A 12,452-nucleotide genomic window follows, 5' to 3' on the forward strand; every position below is an offset into this window, starting at 1 on the left:
CGGCATCTCTTTGTGTCTAAACAGGAGTGTAAACAAACATGGATGGATTTATAATGCCTCGTCATACTTTTGTGCTTATTTTGGTGAGTAGCTTCAAAGTAGTGTAAAACAGACAAGTACAGGATAAATAATCAATGTTTTTTGGTTTATTATACTCAAAGTCAAATAATGACAGAGATCCGTCGGGTTTTTATACCGTTTCTATCACTATGTTGCCAATCAGCGGCAGAACTGCTTTTAGGAAATATGTGGAATCACCCTGCTTTACGTCATCTGCACGTGGGAGCCAATGTAAACAAACATGGAGGGCGTGGCGCTGCGTGGACCAATCACAGCTTAACACCCAAGAGAAGAAAACACAGTCCCTTGTTTACAACTTTGTAAACACCAACTTGTGTTTGATAAAGAAATGTCAAACTGCACGATGGCACCATTCATGGAGAACTAAAACATCTGTCTGTCTGACAACATCTGTCCGTCTGGCAACATCTGTCTGTCTGACAACATCTGACTGTTTGACAACATCTGTCCGTCTGCTCAACATGAGGTGAGGGGGACCAAACACAAACATAAAACCTTTTTGTTTGCTGGTCTTTTTACTTCAAGTTTCAGTGAATGAAAGTGAACACAAACCAAGACAATTTATTTTGCAAGTTGCAAGTCATCAAAACAGTGACTCAATTCAATTTGAGTCCAAGTCACAATGACTCCAGACCACATCTCTGGTAATTGGGGCTTTTTTTGTGTTGTTACTCCATGTACTTGGATGTATCTGTATCCCAGTGGAGAGGAATGTAAAGGAAAGCAGAAAGGAGTACTAAGCAGCCAGGCACCGTGCACCAAGATCCACACGAAGGTAAAGGAGACTTGTTCACCCTCTGCGTCGTAATGGAAAGAGGAGAATGGCTTCCTGGAGACTGATGATGATGTCACAAAGCAGGTTGGGAGGAGCGTGAGTTCCAGTTAAATTGCCATTTTAGGAAGAGCCGCCGCGTGCTGCCCAACTGGGGAGAGAGTGGAGGAAGCATTGGCTCCTGCTCTATGATTGGCTGCTGGTGTCACATAGTTGTTTCTCTACTTTACGATTGGCTGTTGGTTTCACATGGTTGTTTCTCTGCTATATGATTGGCTGGTGGTGTCACATGGTTGTTTCTCTGCTATATGATTGGCTGTTGGTGTCACATGGTTGTTTCGCTGCTGTGTGATTGGCTGTTCGTGTCACATGGTTGTTTCTCTGCTCTGTACGATTGGCTGTTAATATCACATGGTTGTTTCTCTGCTGTACAATTGGCTGTTGGTGTCACGTTGTTTCTCTGCTTTAGGATTAGCTGTTCGTGTCATGTCTTTGAAGGTAGAGGACAACGGACTCTAATTTGTAAAATAAAATAAATTTTCATCGTTATCGTGGAACATTTTATCATTAAAATGATCTAGATCGTTTTATTGCCCAGCCCTAATTCCTCCAACGGTTCTTGGAACTCTCCGTGGTGGTAAAACACCTTCTATGACGTATTCTAGTTAGAGTTACAGTTTTTCAAATTTTGCTCCAGTTTTTCACGAATTTCTGTTCCAAATGTTAGTTTTGTGAGAGAGGTGTACAGTAGCATAATTAAAATGTTTCTTCTCTCTCAAGTTAAGAAATGGACGTTCCTGTAAATAGAATAAATATTTATGTATAAAATACATAAATATGCAGAATTCTGAATATACAGCATAAGACACAGGCTTCATGATGTACTTCATCTGCATTGTAGATGAGTCTTGTGTGTATTATACAAAAACACATGAATAAATAAACATAAAAAAATAAATTGCCCAAGAAATAATAACAATAATAAAACTTTCCTTCTAAAACATATTTATACAAAATAAACACAAAAGCGGAGTGTCTTCTCCTGATCTGGACGGAGTTGAACCCGCACACTCCAATCTCTCTCCCGTCCGTTCCATGAAGGAAGTTTAAGTCATCGTGAAATGCTCCATAACATGGTCTGTGAAGTGATGGAGCGATGCGCAACAACACATCATGTAGGCCTTCTGCATTTTTTAATAACTGGACAAAATGTAATAAATATTACGTTAATAATGTAATAATTACACCAGCATTTTGAAAATGTAATAAGTTTGGGCATTTTATAATAAATAAGATATTAAAAAATGTAATTGGTTGTTACATGTGGTGCCTATATATATCTGATATACATGAAGACAGCAATTTCATTATTATTACAAAATGCCTCGAATTATTGATGTATTCATCATAAAATGTAGTAATTCTCACAATAACTCATTAATAATAGGTTATTATAAAATGCAGCAAAACAAATTACTTATTGGGTTAAAAATGTGAGAAATCATTGATTAATAAAGGTCCGTGCATGTGGGTCCGTGCATGTGGGTCCGTGGATGGATGTGAGCACGTGGTTCCGTGCACGTGGGTCCGTGCATTTGGGTCCGTGCATGTGGGCGGCTGCAGCAGCAGGTCCAGACTCATGCTGCAGACGTTGAGAGCAAGAAGTGCATCAGTGTTGTATAACCCCTCCCTAGCCAGTCTACACCTCCACCTATATATATATATATCCATCTATCAATCCATCCATCCATCTATCTATCTATCTATCAATCTATCTATCTTTCTATCATCCATCCATCCATCCATCCATCCATCTATCTGTCTATTTCTTAGTCCCGGCCATCCCGGGTCCTTTTCTGTGTGGAGTTCCCATGTTCCCCCTATGTCTGTGTGGGTTTCCTCGCAAAATTATCAACATCCTGTAAGATGTATTTTAGGGGTTAATACTCCTGCCGGTGCCCCTGAGCAAGGCACTGGCAAAAGAGCTGGAGTTGGTCCCCAGGCGCTGCACTGTGGCTGCCCACTGCTCCTTGGTATAGGACGGGTGAAATACAGAGGCCTAATTTCCCCCTGAGGGATTAATAAAGTGTAATAAATAAAAACTATTCTCGCTGATCCTTCATCTTCTGCAGAGGGGAATTTGTTAACGAGAAGAGACGCTCGCAGCATGAATTACACGAAAACGCTCTGGACAACCTGTGTCAACTCTTATTTTCATTTCGGATTTTCCTTTGATACAATCATTTATTTTCATCAAAGCGAATTATAGTATATTACAGAAAAGATGGTGGACGCGTGCTGCATTAAGGAGAACGAGGGAAATGACGTGATTAACCTCAGGATTTTCTGCTCTAGTTTCAAAACAAAACCTTTTTATTTTTCCTGCTAAAAGTAACGAGTATGATCCATCTGGCCAACCACAGATTGTGTTATTTGAATATTAAAATATTTTTTCTAAGACTTAAACCACAGCGCAAACCTTCAGTGAGCGCTAAATAAAATGACCCTGATGCTTTAAACGTAGATGAATCAGGGTATTGATTGTTATATGTACAGTTTGATATGCTTTAACTGTGTAATATAAGATTAAAAAAACATTCCTTTTCCAGGCTGGTTTGCAAATTTGCACTTAGTGTTCATCCACCCGTGTTCACTGCTCGCTGAACGTTAAGAGAGAATGAGAACATCAATTAAAATCATTAAAATCATGATGATGACTTCATTAGAGGAACAATGAGGCGACCTCATCAATGCTGTACATGCACGCCCACATACACGCTCATCCCAAATCACGAGATCACAACTAAATGGGATTGAGATGCGTCTAGTTTGTCTGAGTTTCGTCCTCCTTCAACCCGGAAATCAGTTCAACTCAATTCAATGCTTCTGTCGCCGTGTAAAGGGACAAATTGTTGACAACAGCAAAATAAATCTGTCAGATGATCTTGAACTGAGGGTGGAGGATGGGGGAGGGGCGTCAAACCATCCTCTGAATGTAAAAAGGCCTCCGAGCATTTTGAGACACTCGGTGTTGAGTCCACTCGTCATTTTCCCTGGACAAACTCGGGGATCAGAAGCTTCTTGGGCGGGTTGAGTCACCGGCGTAGGGTTTTCCGTCAGAGCTCCTTCAAACCAGCACCCCGGCGTCTGATGTTCAGCCAAACTATTCAAGTTCTTCGATGTCGATTGCCTCTGGCACAGAGGGAAGATGTTCTGAGGTTGTTTGAGTGGAGAAGCCTCACACTGCACACGTTTCCTCCATCAAATGTAAGACTTTGTTAAACTGTGATCAGCAGAGCGACTGCACAACGTCACCACATTTCGAATGTGAGATCATAACCGAGGGGACAGACCTGGGTTGGAATCTGCTCCCAGTGTTCCCAGGACAACCCGTGAAGGACTGGGGCCCACTCAGGCTTTCTGTCCCTAATGGGCTGGATGGGTGGATGGGTGGGTGGATGGATGGATGGAGGGATTGATGGTGGATGGATGGATGGTGGGTGGATGTATGGATGTTTGGGTGTATGGATGTATGGATAGGTGGATGGATGGATGGATGGATGGATGGTGGATGGATGGATGGTGGATGGATGGATGGATGGTGGATGGATGGTGGATGGATGGATGGAGGATGGATGGTGGATGGATGGTGGATGGATGGATGGATGGATGGTGGGTGGATGGTGGATGGTGGATGGATGATGGATGGATGGTGGGTGGATGGTGGATGGATGGATGGATGGATGGATGCATGGTGGATGAATGGTGGATGGTGGATGGATGAATGGGTGGTGGATGGATGGATGGAAGGATTACTGAGGCTGTCAGTAACTGACACTGCTTAACTGACACTGATCTGCTGAGCTGAAGATCTGAAGGTGACGCAGCATCATAGAGCATCATGGAGCATAATGGAGCATCATGGGGCTTCATAGAGCATCATGGGGCATCATAGAGCATCATGGGGCATCATAGAGCATCGAGGAGCATCATGGAGCATCTTGGAGCCTAATAGAGCATCATGGAGCATCATGGAGCATCATGGAGCATCATAGAGCATCATGGGGCATCATAGAGCATCATGGAGCATCATGGAGCATAATGGAGCATCATGGGGCTTCATAGAGCATCATGGGGCATCATAGAGCATCATAGGGCATCATAGAGCATCGAGGAGCATCATGGAGCATAATAGAGCATCATGAAGCATCATGGAGCATCATGAAGCATCACGGAGCATCATGAAGCATCATGGAGCATCATAAAGCGTCATGGAGCATCATATAGCATCATGGAGCATCATAGAGCATCATGGAGCATCATGGGGCATCATAGAGCATTATGGAGCATCATGGAACATCATGGAGCATAATAGAGCATCATGGGGCATCATAGAGCATCATGGAGCATCATGGAGCATCATGGAGCAGCAGGATCTGCACCGTCACTTGGATTTTGATAAGACGTGAACTCTGTGAGGACAGTGATCTGCCGTGCTGATCTGAGTCAGGGCATGGAACCACCACGGACAGGTGTGTTTACCTTCTGCCACACAAAGAGCTTCATGGAGCTTCAAATATTGACTCAGCAGCAGATAATAGAAAGAGCAAGGACAGAGAGACACACTGTCCCTGAGGAGCAGACCATCTGAGCACGCAGGAGCAAGAGCTGTATCCATGTATGCAAATGGACAGTAATGAACTTTTTAATCTTGTTTGACCAGTTTTCTGTCTCTCTGTACAAAGTGGAACTGCCGTGACATTGTAGAGAAACAAGGACTGAGCTTTTTCAAATCAATCAAGTGGAAGAAGATGAGAAAGCATCTCCTGGAACGGCTCCAAAAGCACATTTTCCTGACAATACTTCCATCAAGATGATGCCAGTCAATAATGTTTTTTATCCGTCGCACCCGCAACACTCAGTGCCAATGAATTAAATAGCAAGAAACAATCGAAAACAAGGAGAAAATAATTCCAGAGTGTTAACGGAACTGGATTCACTGCTGAATGTTTTATTTCCAGTAGAATCAAGTAGCGGGCATTTTGGATAATTATTTCTCCAGTCGCTGAACACCCGTCGCTGTAACCTTGGCTGTTTTCATCTCAAGATTTATTCGAATTCAGACCCATGCAGACCTGATTTATTATTGTCTGGAGCTTCATGTAAGAATCGACCTGCTCTAATGGTCGTACACTGGTTTGGGCTCCATGTTCCATTATAATCTGCACAGTCCATTATTTGTAATTACTGTCCAGGCTCATGCAGCATAATAACACTGATTATCTGCTCCGACGTGCACCACCCAGTCGATTAACGCCACGTCTGTGTTGTGCGCTTCCAGGTCCATCCTCCGCGTCAGGGCTATCACTGCTGCTATAGTCCGGAGGCGTGTTTGGTATTTATTGAAGTTTTTAGACTCATTGAATCACAGTGTGATTGACAAAAAAATCTAAATATAGTGTATCATCAAAAAGTTATTCATCCATCTGGATTATTAGAGTCGGCAGCGCTGTTTCTTTACGTCCTGCTGTGCCTTTTATTGTGAAGTTCCCTGTAATCCTGGTACTTCCTCAGCAGATGGTGGGAAGATGACATTGTGTGGACATTGTGTGTTGCTGCTTCCTCAGCTGTGGGGCCCCTCTGCAGACCCCTTTGGCCCCTCTACAGAACCACGTGGCCCCTCTGGATTACTCACAGACTCCTGTAGCCCTCTGTAGATCTCTGCAGCCCTCTGTAGACCCCTGTAGCCTTCCGTAGACCCCTGTAGCGTTCTCTAGACCCCTGTGGCCCTCTGTAGATGCCTGCAGCCCTCTGTAGACCCCTGTAGCCTTCTGTAGACCCCTGTAGCGTTCTCTAGACCCCTGTGGCCCTCTGTAGATGCCTGCAGGCCTCTGTAGACCCTGGTGGCCTTCTGTAGACTCCTGCAGCCATTGGTAGACCCTTAGAGCCCTCTGCAGATCCTGTGGCCCTCTACAGACCTCTGCAGCCCTCTGTAGACCCGGATGGCCCTCTGTAGACCGCTGCAGCCATTGGTAGACCCCTGCAGCACTCTGTAGATACTGGTGGCCCTCTGTTGCCCTCTACAGACCCCTGTAGCCCTCTGTAGACCCCAATGGCCCTCTACAGACCCCTGTAGCCCTCTGTAGACCCCGATGGCCCTCTGTAGACCCCTGCAACCCTCTGTAGCTTCACTATCTACCTGCTCCCCCTCGGCCAGATCATTGGTCACCATGGTCTCGACTTCCACTGCTACGCTGATGATACACAGCTTTATCTCAGCACCTCACCATCCACTCTGCTCCTCCCACAGTCTCTGGTCAACTGCCTTCATGCCATAAAAACCTGGATGACAACAAACCGACTCCAACTCGACAGCAAAAAGTCAGAGCTCATGGCTGTGGCCCCAAAGGTTGGAGATCTCCTCCTCCTCATCGGCGGCTGTTCCATCAAAACATCTTCCGGGGTTCGCAACCTGGGTGTTATCCTGGACTCCACCCTCTCCTTTCAGTCTCACATCAGATCCATCACCAAGTCGCCTTCTAAAAACATCTCCCGTCTCCGTCCCTCACTCTCAGACTCTGTGGGTGAAATCCTCATCCACGCTTTCATCACCTCCTGGCTGGACTACTGAAACTGAGTCCTGTCCGGGGTTTCCAGCAAAGCCCTGGACAGGCTCCAGTATGTGCAGGACTCAGCTGCCAGGGTTCTCACCCACACCAAGCCCTGGCAGCACATCACCCCCACCCTCATCCACCTCCACTGGCTCCCGGTCAAGTTCCGCATCTCCTACAAACTCCTCCTCCTCACATACAAATCCCTTCACGGACTCGCCCCCCAATACCTGTCCCACCTCCTCCACCAGCACAATATATCCCGGAACTTGCGGTCCTCAAACATGGGTCTGCTGTCCGTCCCCCGTACCAGATTACAAATTTTCGGGGACAGAGCTTTCAGAGTGGCAGCCCCCACCCTCTGGAACTCTCTCCCTCTCGTAATCCCTAGCGCCCCAACCCTGGAAACTTTCAAAACAACCCTCAAGACCCACCTTTTCACCTTTGCCTTTCCGCCTTAGTTAGTTAGTTTAGATATTCTTCTGTTTTGTTTTTTGTTCCTCTCTACCTTAATCTGCCCCTCCCCCTTGCCCCTCTCCTGTAAAGCGACCTTGGGTTCTTTGAAAGGCGCGATACAAATTTAAGTTATTATTATTATTATTATTATTATTATTATTATTATTATTATTATTGTGGACCTGCAGCCCTCTGGAGACCCCTGTGGCCCTCTACAGACCCGTGACTAATTCTTTCCTGTTGGTCACAGAAAGGCACATCAGAGAGTTGGGCTTGTGTGGCTTTTCCTGCTGCTCAGCCTCTTCAAAGCTCCGCTCCCATGATACATTTGGTTTTGGCTGCGAGTCTGTTTTGGAATTAGGTCAAATGCAAACTGGGGAAGGAGTCAGACTTTGTGCAGCTTTGATCTTTGGTCTCAGATCAGTCACTAAGGTTTCGGGTGTTGGCTGAGGAACGTCGTACAAAGCACAGTGACCTTGGAATCCAGTTCAAGGTGCATGCATTGTGTGTACAGCTCTTTTTAAAAACATTAATATCAATCTCATTATTTCAAGAATCGGTTGTTTAGTTTTAGTTTTTTTATGTCCAACAAATATTTTCAAATGCATTTTTTTGTGAAATGTGTGTTTTATCATTTCGAGGCTAGATGACGACAATGCCACCGTTCTTAGGTTGCTGAACAATATTACACAGATGTAGTAGTAGTACTTAGTACTCACAGCATCAATATACTGTCCATTTACTAGACCAACATGCAGCTTGAAAAGCTACATGAAAGCATTTCAAAATGTATTCTGCGATGGTAAATATGAGTCCACTTTCTGAGTTCCCATTTGTTCTGGCCACTGCAGCTTAGAGGCTGTGTCAGGTGCATGATCCATCCCATGATGCATCTGGAGCTCTGACCTTGTGCTCACTGTATTGTGCTCAATACAGACCTGTACGATGCAGGTTGCATCGTACAGGTCTGTATTGTGCTCCTCCTCCTCAGGCTCAGATCCATGCTCCTTTCGTGCTATTTCAGAACATTGACCTTGAAGTGAGAGTTTCCCTCCAAAAGGATCAATGCACGCTCGACAGAAACCTATTTCTATCCTCAAACATGTGGAAACAATAAGTGGTTGTGTGATGCTAAAGGTGATTTAGAAAGGGGCCTGACTGATTCGATCTTATATTGTTGGAATATAAGATTAAAGGAATTAAAGGAAGTTGTTTTGGATCCGAGTGTGATACTAACACATTTTGTAATGCCTGCTATACATCTGAACTCTGATGGGGAGTGTCGTCTAGTTTCCAATTGGGGTCCTCACAAAAATATCCTTTTAGAATTTATTTGCATGTTTCAAATATCACTCCTTCAAATTAAGAGTATTTGACTAGGCTACGCTGTATCAGTGTTTCTGTAGCTGTTCTGTTGACGTGTTGACCTCTTCATGCTGCAGATTCCCGTTTAGGTGAATGGGTTTTTCTGTTGGTTCACTTAGAACTGGTTTGCAAAGTGTGTTACATTGACTGGAAAATGTGGTTTGAACGGTGTGATCCTTGTAATGTGTGACGTACTGAACGTACTGAGCCCGTACGTCCCCTTAATGGTTCCAGTCCATCTGAGGCTTCACTAAACTGCTTCTCCCTGATGCTCTGCATCTGCTGCCATGTTGAGCGGTAATTACAGCCCCTTTTAAAACCCGACCAGTGCTTTACAAAGAACATTTGGGTTGATTTCTCTTATTTCTCTTTTCAGTGTCTCTAAGTTTCACATGGACTGATAATGATTTAAGGGACTTTTGCTCCTGCTAAAGCTGTCAAAATCGAATGAACTGTTTATGGCAGCACTATTTCTATTACTTTCTTGTGTGTAATTATGTGTGCTGCCATCGTTAGCCAATCGTGTGTCACATTATTCCCACGTTGGGTTGATAATGCTTTATTTGGTTTTAATGAACAGGAATCCCCCCACAGCTCTGGCAGAATTGGATTAGCACACATGATTTCCTGCCTCATCAAGTTCTGCCGAAATTAAATGAGTCAAGGCCGGAGCTCAGAGCAGAGCTTATGAAGTATTTGGGGAGGTCTTGGGCTGTTAAATTCAGGGTTCCATAACCCTTGTTTAACCCTCCACTCCGTCCCAGCGTCTCCCTCTGCCCCACTGGCTGCCGTTCAGCGCCGCCAGATGAACACATTCCCGGTGTCCTCGTGTTGTTCTCCCCGCATCGTGTCCCCGCTCTGCGTCTGCTCCGCGGGTGGAAGGACCATCGTCATTGCTTCTTATCTAATGAGCAGCCATGTCAACACCATACACACTGGGGAGGGTTTTTTAATTTGAAATATAAGGTCAAAGAAGCTTATATGAGGCGGTGTTGCAGCTATTAATGTCATTTACTGCCTGACCCTCAGGCCTGGTTATAAAGAGCCCGGTCCCACAACACAGAAACGGACGAAGGCCATGATGGAAAAATCGAATAACCTCGATAGGAAAGTAAACGTGATCTTTCAACAGAATGCTTGACAAACATACTGTTCTCAGTTCTGTGGAGACACCGCAGTGTGCTTGTGTTTATGGGTCTAAATACAGGAAATTACAACATGGAAAAGAAAAATGGCCAGTTGCAAGGACCATTTTCCAGCACTTATCGGGAAAAAGGTTTATGTTAATGTCAGGCTTTCAGGATTGATGCTGTTATTAGTGTCATTTAAAAGCATGTCCACATCAGTAAAGCACTCCCTCTCTTTTCCACTGAATGTGTGTTTACCTCCATATGTCGTATTGATTTTAGATAACCATAATCTGTACTGATCCAGTAGCTTTACGGATATTCTAATTAGATTCTTTGCTGTTCCTGCAGCTTTTCGATCCACATCATGTGACCTTCTGCTGTTTGGCGGCTTCATTCTACTTCATGAATGATCCACCTTGTGGCGACAAATGACAGAGAAGAGACAACGATACAACTATATTTATGTGGAGGGACATTGCTGGACATTTCCCCAAGAAGAAAGGTTGAAAATGTGCATAAAAAAACACAAAAATACAAAATAACCATAAAGTAAAAATAGTAAAATTGAAATAGTATTTTATACTATTAAGGCTGTAAAGTAGTGCTTATTATAGACAGACACACGGCTGGAGAACAGTGGGTGGCTGATGATAGTGAAACAATGACGGTGAAAGGAATAATAAAACATAATGATAATGATGCAGCATCCTGAAACACAGAGTTTCAGCATTTCATATTCACACACCCAGAGAAGCAGAGGCAGGACCAGGCAGCACCGCCCTCAGGGCTCTGGGCTTCTCTCTCTTTCTGCTTCATTTCTTCTTCAACCTTCTCCATGTTCAAGTGTTACATGCTACAGTGGAAAGCCGAGTCCCAGAACCAGGAACGATGGGGACTCCTCCCTCTGATAGTTTGAATAGCTCCTGTCTGTCTGATGCACTCCTCTCTGTGCTTGCAGGGTTTGGAATGACGACTCCCGTGACCGTGGCGGGGAAGGTGTTCCTTATCTTCTATGGGCTTCTGGGCTGCGCTGCCACCATCCTCTTCTTCAACCTCTTCCTGGAGCGCATCATCACGCTGCTGGCCGTGGTGATGAAGGCCGTAAGGGAGCGGCGAATAAGGAACAGCGGGCTCCTCCCGCCAGGCATCCGACAAGACTTCTCGGCCTACTCCTTCCCGGGCTGGAAGCCCTCGGTGTACCACGTGATGCTGATCCTGGGGCTGTCGGCCATCACCATCTCCTGCTGCGCCTCGGCCATGTACACGCCGGTGGAGGGCTGGTCCTACTTGGACTCCCTCTACTTCTGCTTCGTCACCTTCAGCACCATTGGCTTCGGGGACTTTGTCAGCAGCCAGAGCGCGGCCTACGAGTACCAGACGCTCTACCGGCTCGCCAACTTCCTGTTCATGCTGATGGGAGTTTGCTGCATCTACTCGCTGTTCAACGTCATCTCCATCGTCATCAAGCAGGTGCTGAACTGGCTCCTGCAGAGGATGGGATGTCTGTTCTGCCAGCGCTGCAATAAAGCCAACGCCTTCCTCGGCCGACGCAACGCCATTCGCCCGGGCTCCCGGAGCCGCAGGGGGCGCTTCGGGAGGACGGCTGACAGCGACACGGAGGGGCGCAGGCTCTCGGGGGAGATGATCTCCATGAAGGACCTCACCGCCTCCAACAAGGTGTCGCTGGCCATCATGCAGAAGCAACTCTCCGAGTCGGCCAATGGGTATCCCAGGACAGTGTGCGGCAGCTCGCGCCACAACGGCTTCTCGGGCGGAGTGGGCGCACTGGGCATCATGAACAACAGACTGGCCGAAACCAGTAACTCCAGGTAGTGGAGCGGTGTAAAGTAGAAGAAGGTGACTTGATATCACAGAGCCTGATGTTAAACCTTATAGACCAAAATAATTTGATTATAAAATGGATTTGTGATTCCCTCCCTTGATACGCATGATATGCATGTTTTTTCAGTCATTTCAGTTGGAATAAACCACATTTGGTTTTGGTGACGATTCCATGAAGATACATTCATCTGTTCA

At 45.5% G+C, this 12,452-nt stretch overlaps 1 protein-coding gene across 1 annotated transcript in view; it reads left to right on the forward strand.

The window, feature by feature from the left end:
• Nucleotides 1-12,248, forward strand: part of kcnk12 (potassium channel, subfamily K, member 12) — a gene marked incomplete at both ends in the record, with an annotated part of 17,891 nt that extends 5,643 nt beyond the window's left edge. The window contains one exon of the mRNA XM_080016884.1: nt 11,374-12,248. Coding sequence (XP_079873010.1) covers nt 11,374-12,248 — 875 coding nt within the window. The remainder of the gene's footprint in view (nt 1-11,373) is intronic.
• Between the last annotated feature and the right edge of the window lie 204 nt (nt 12,249-12,452).

This window comes from Zeus faber (genome assembly GCF_960531495.2).
Source record: "Zeus faber genome assembly, chromosome: 16".
Taxonomy (NCBI): domain Eukaryota; kingdom Metazoa; phylum Chordata; class Actinopteri; order Zeiformes; family Zeidae; genus Zeus; species Zeus faber.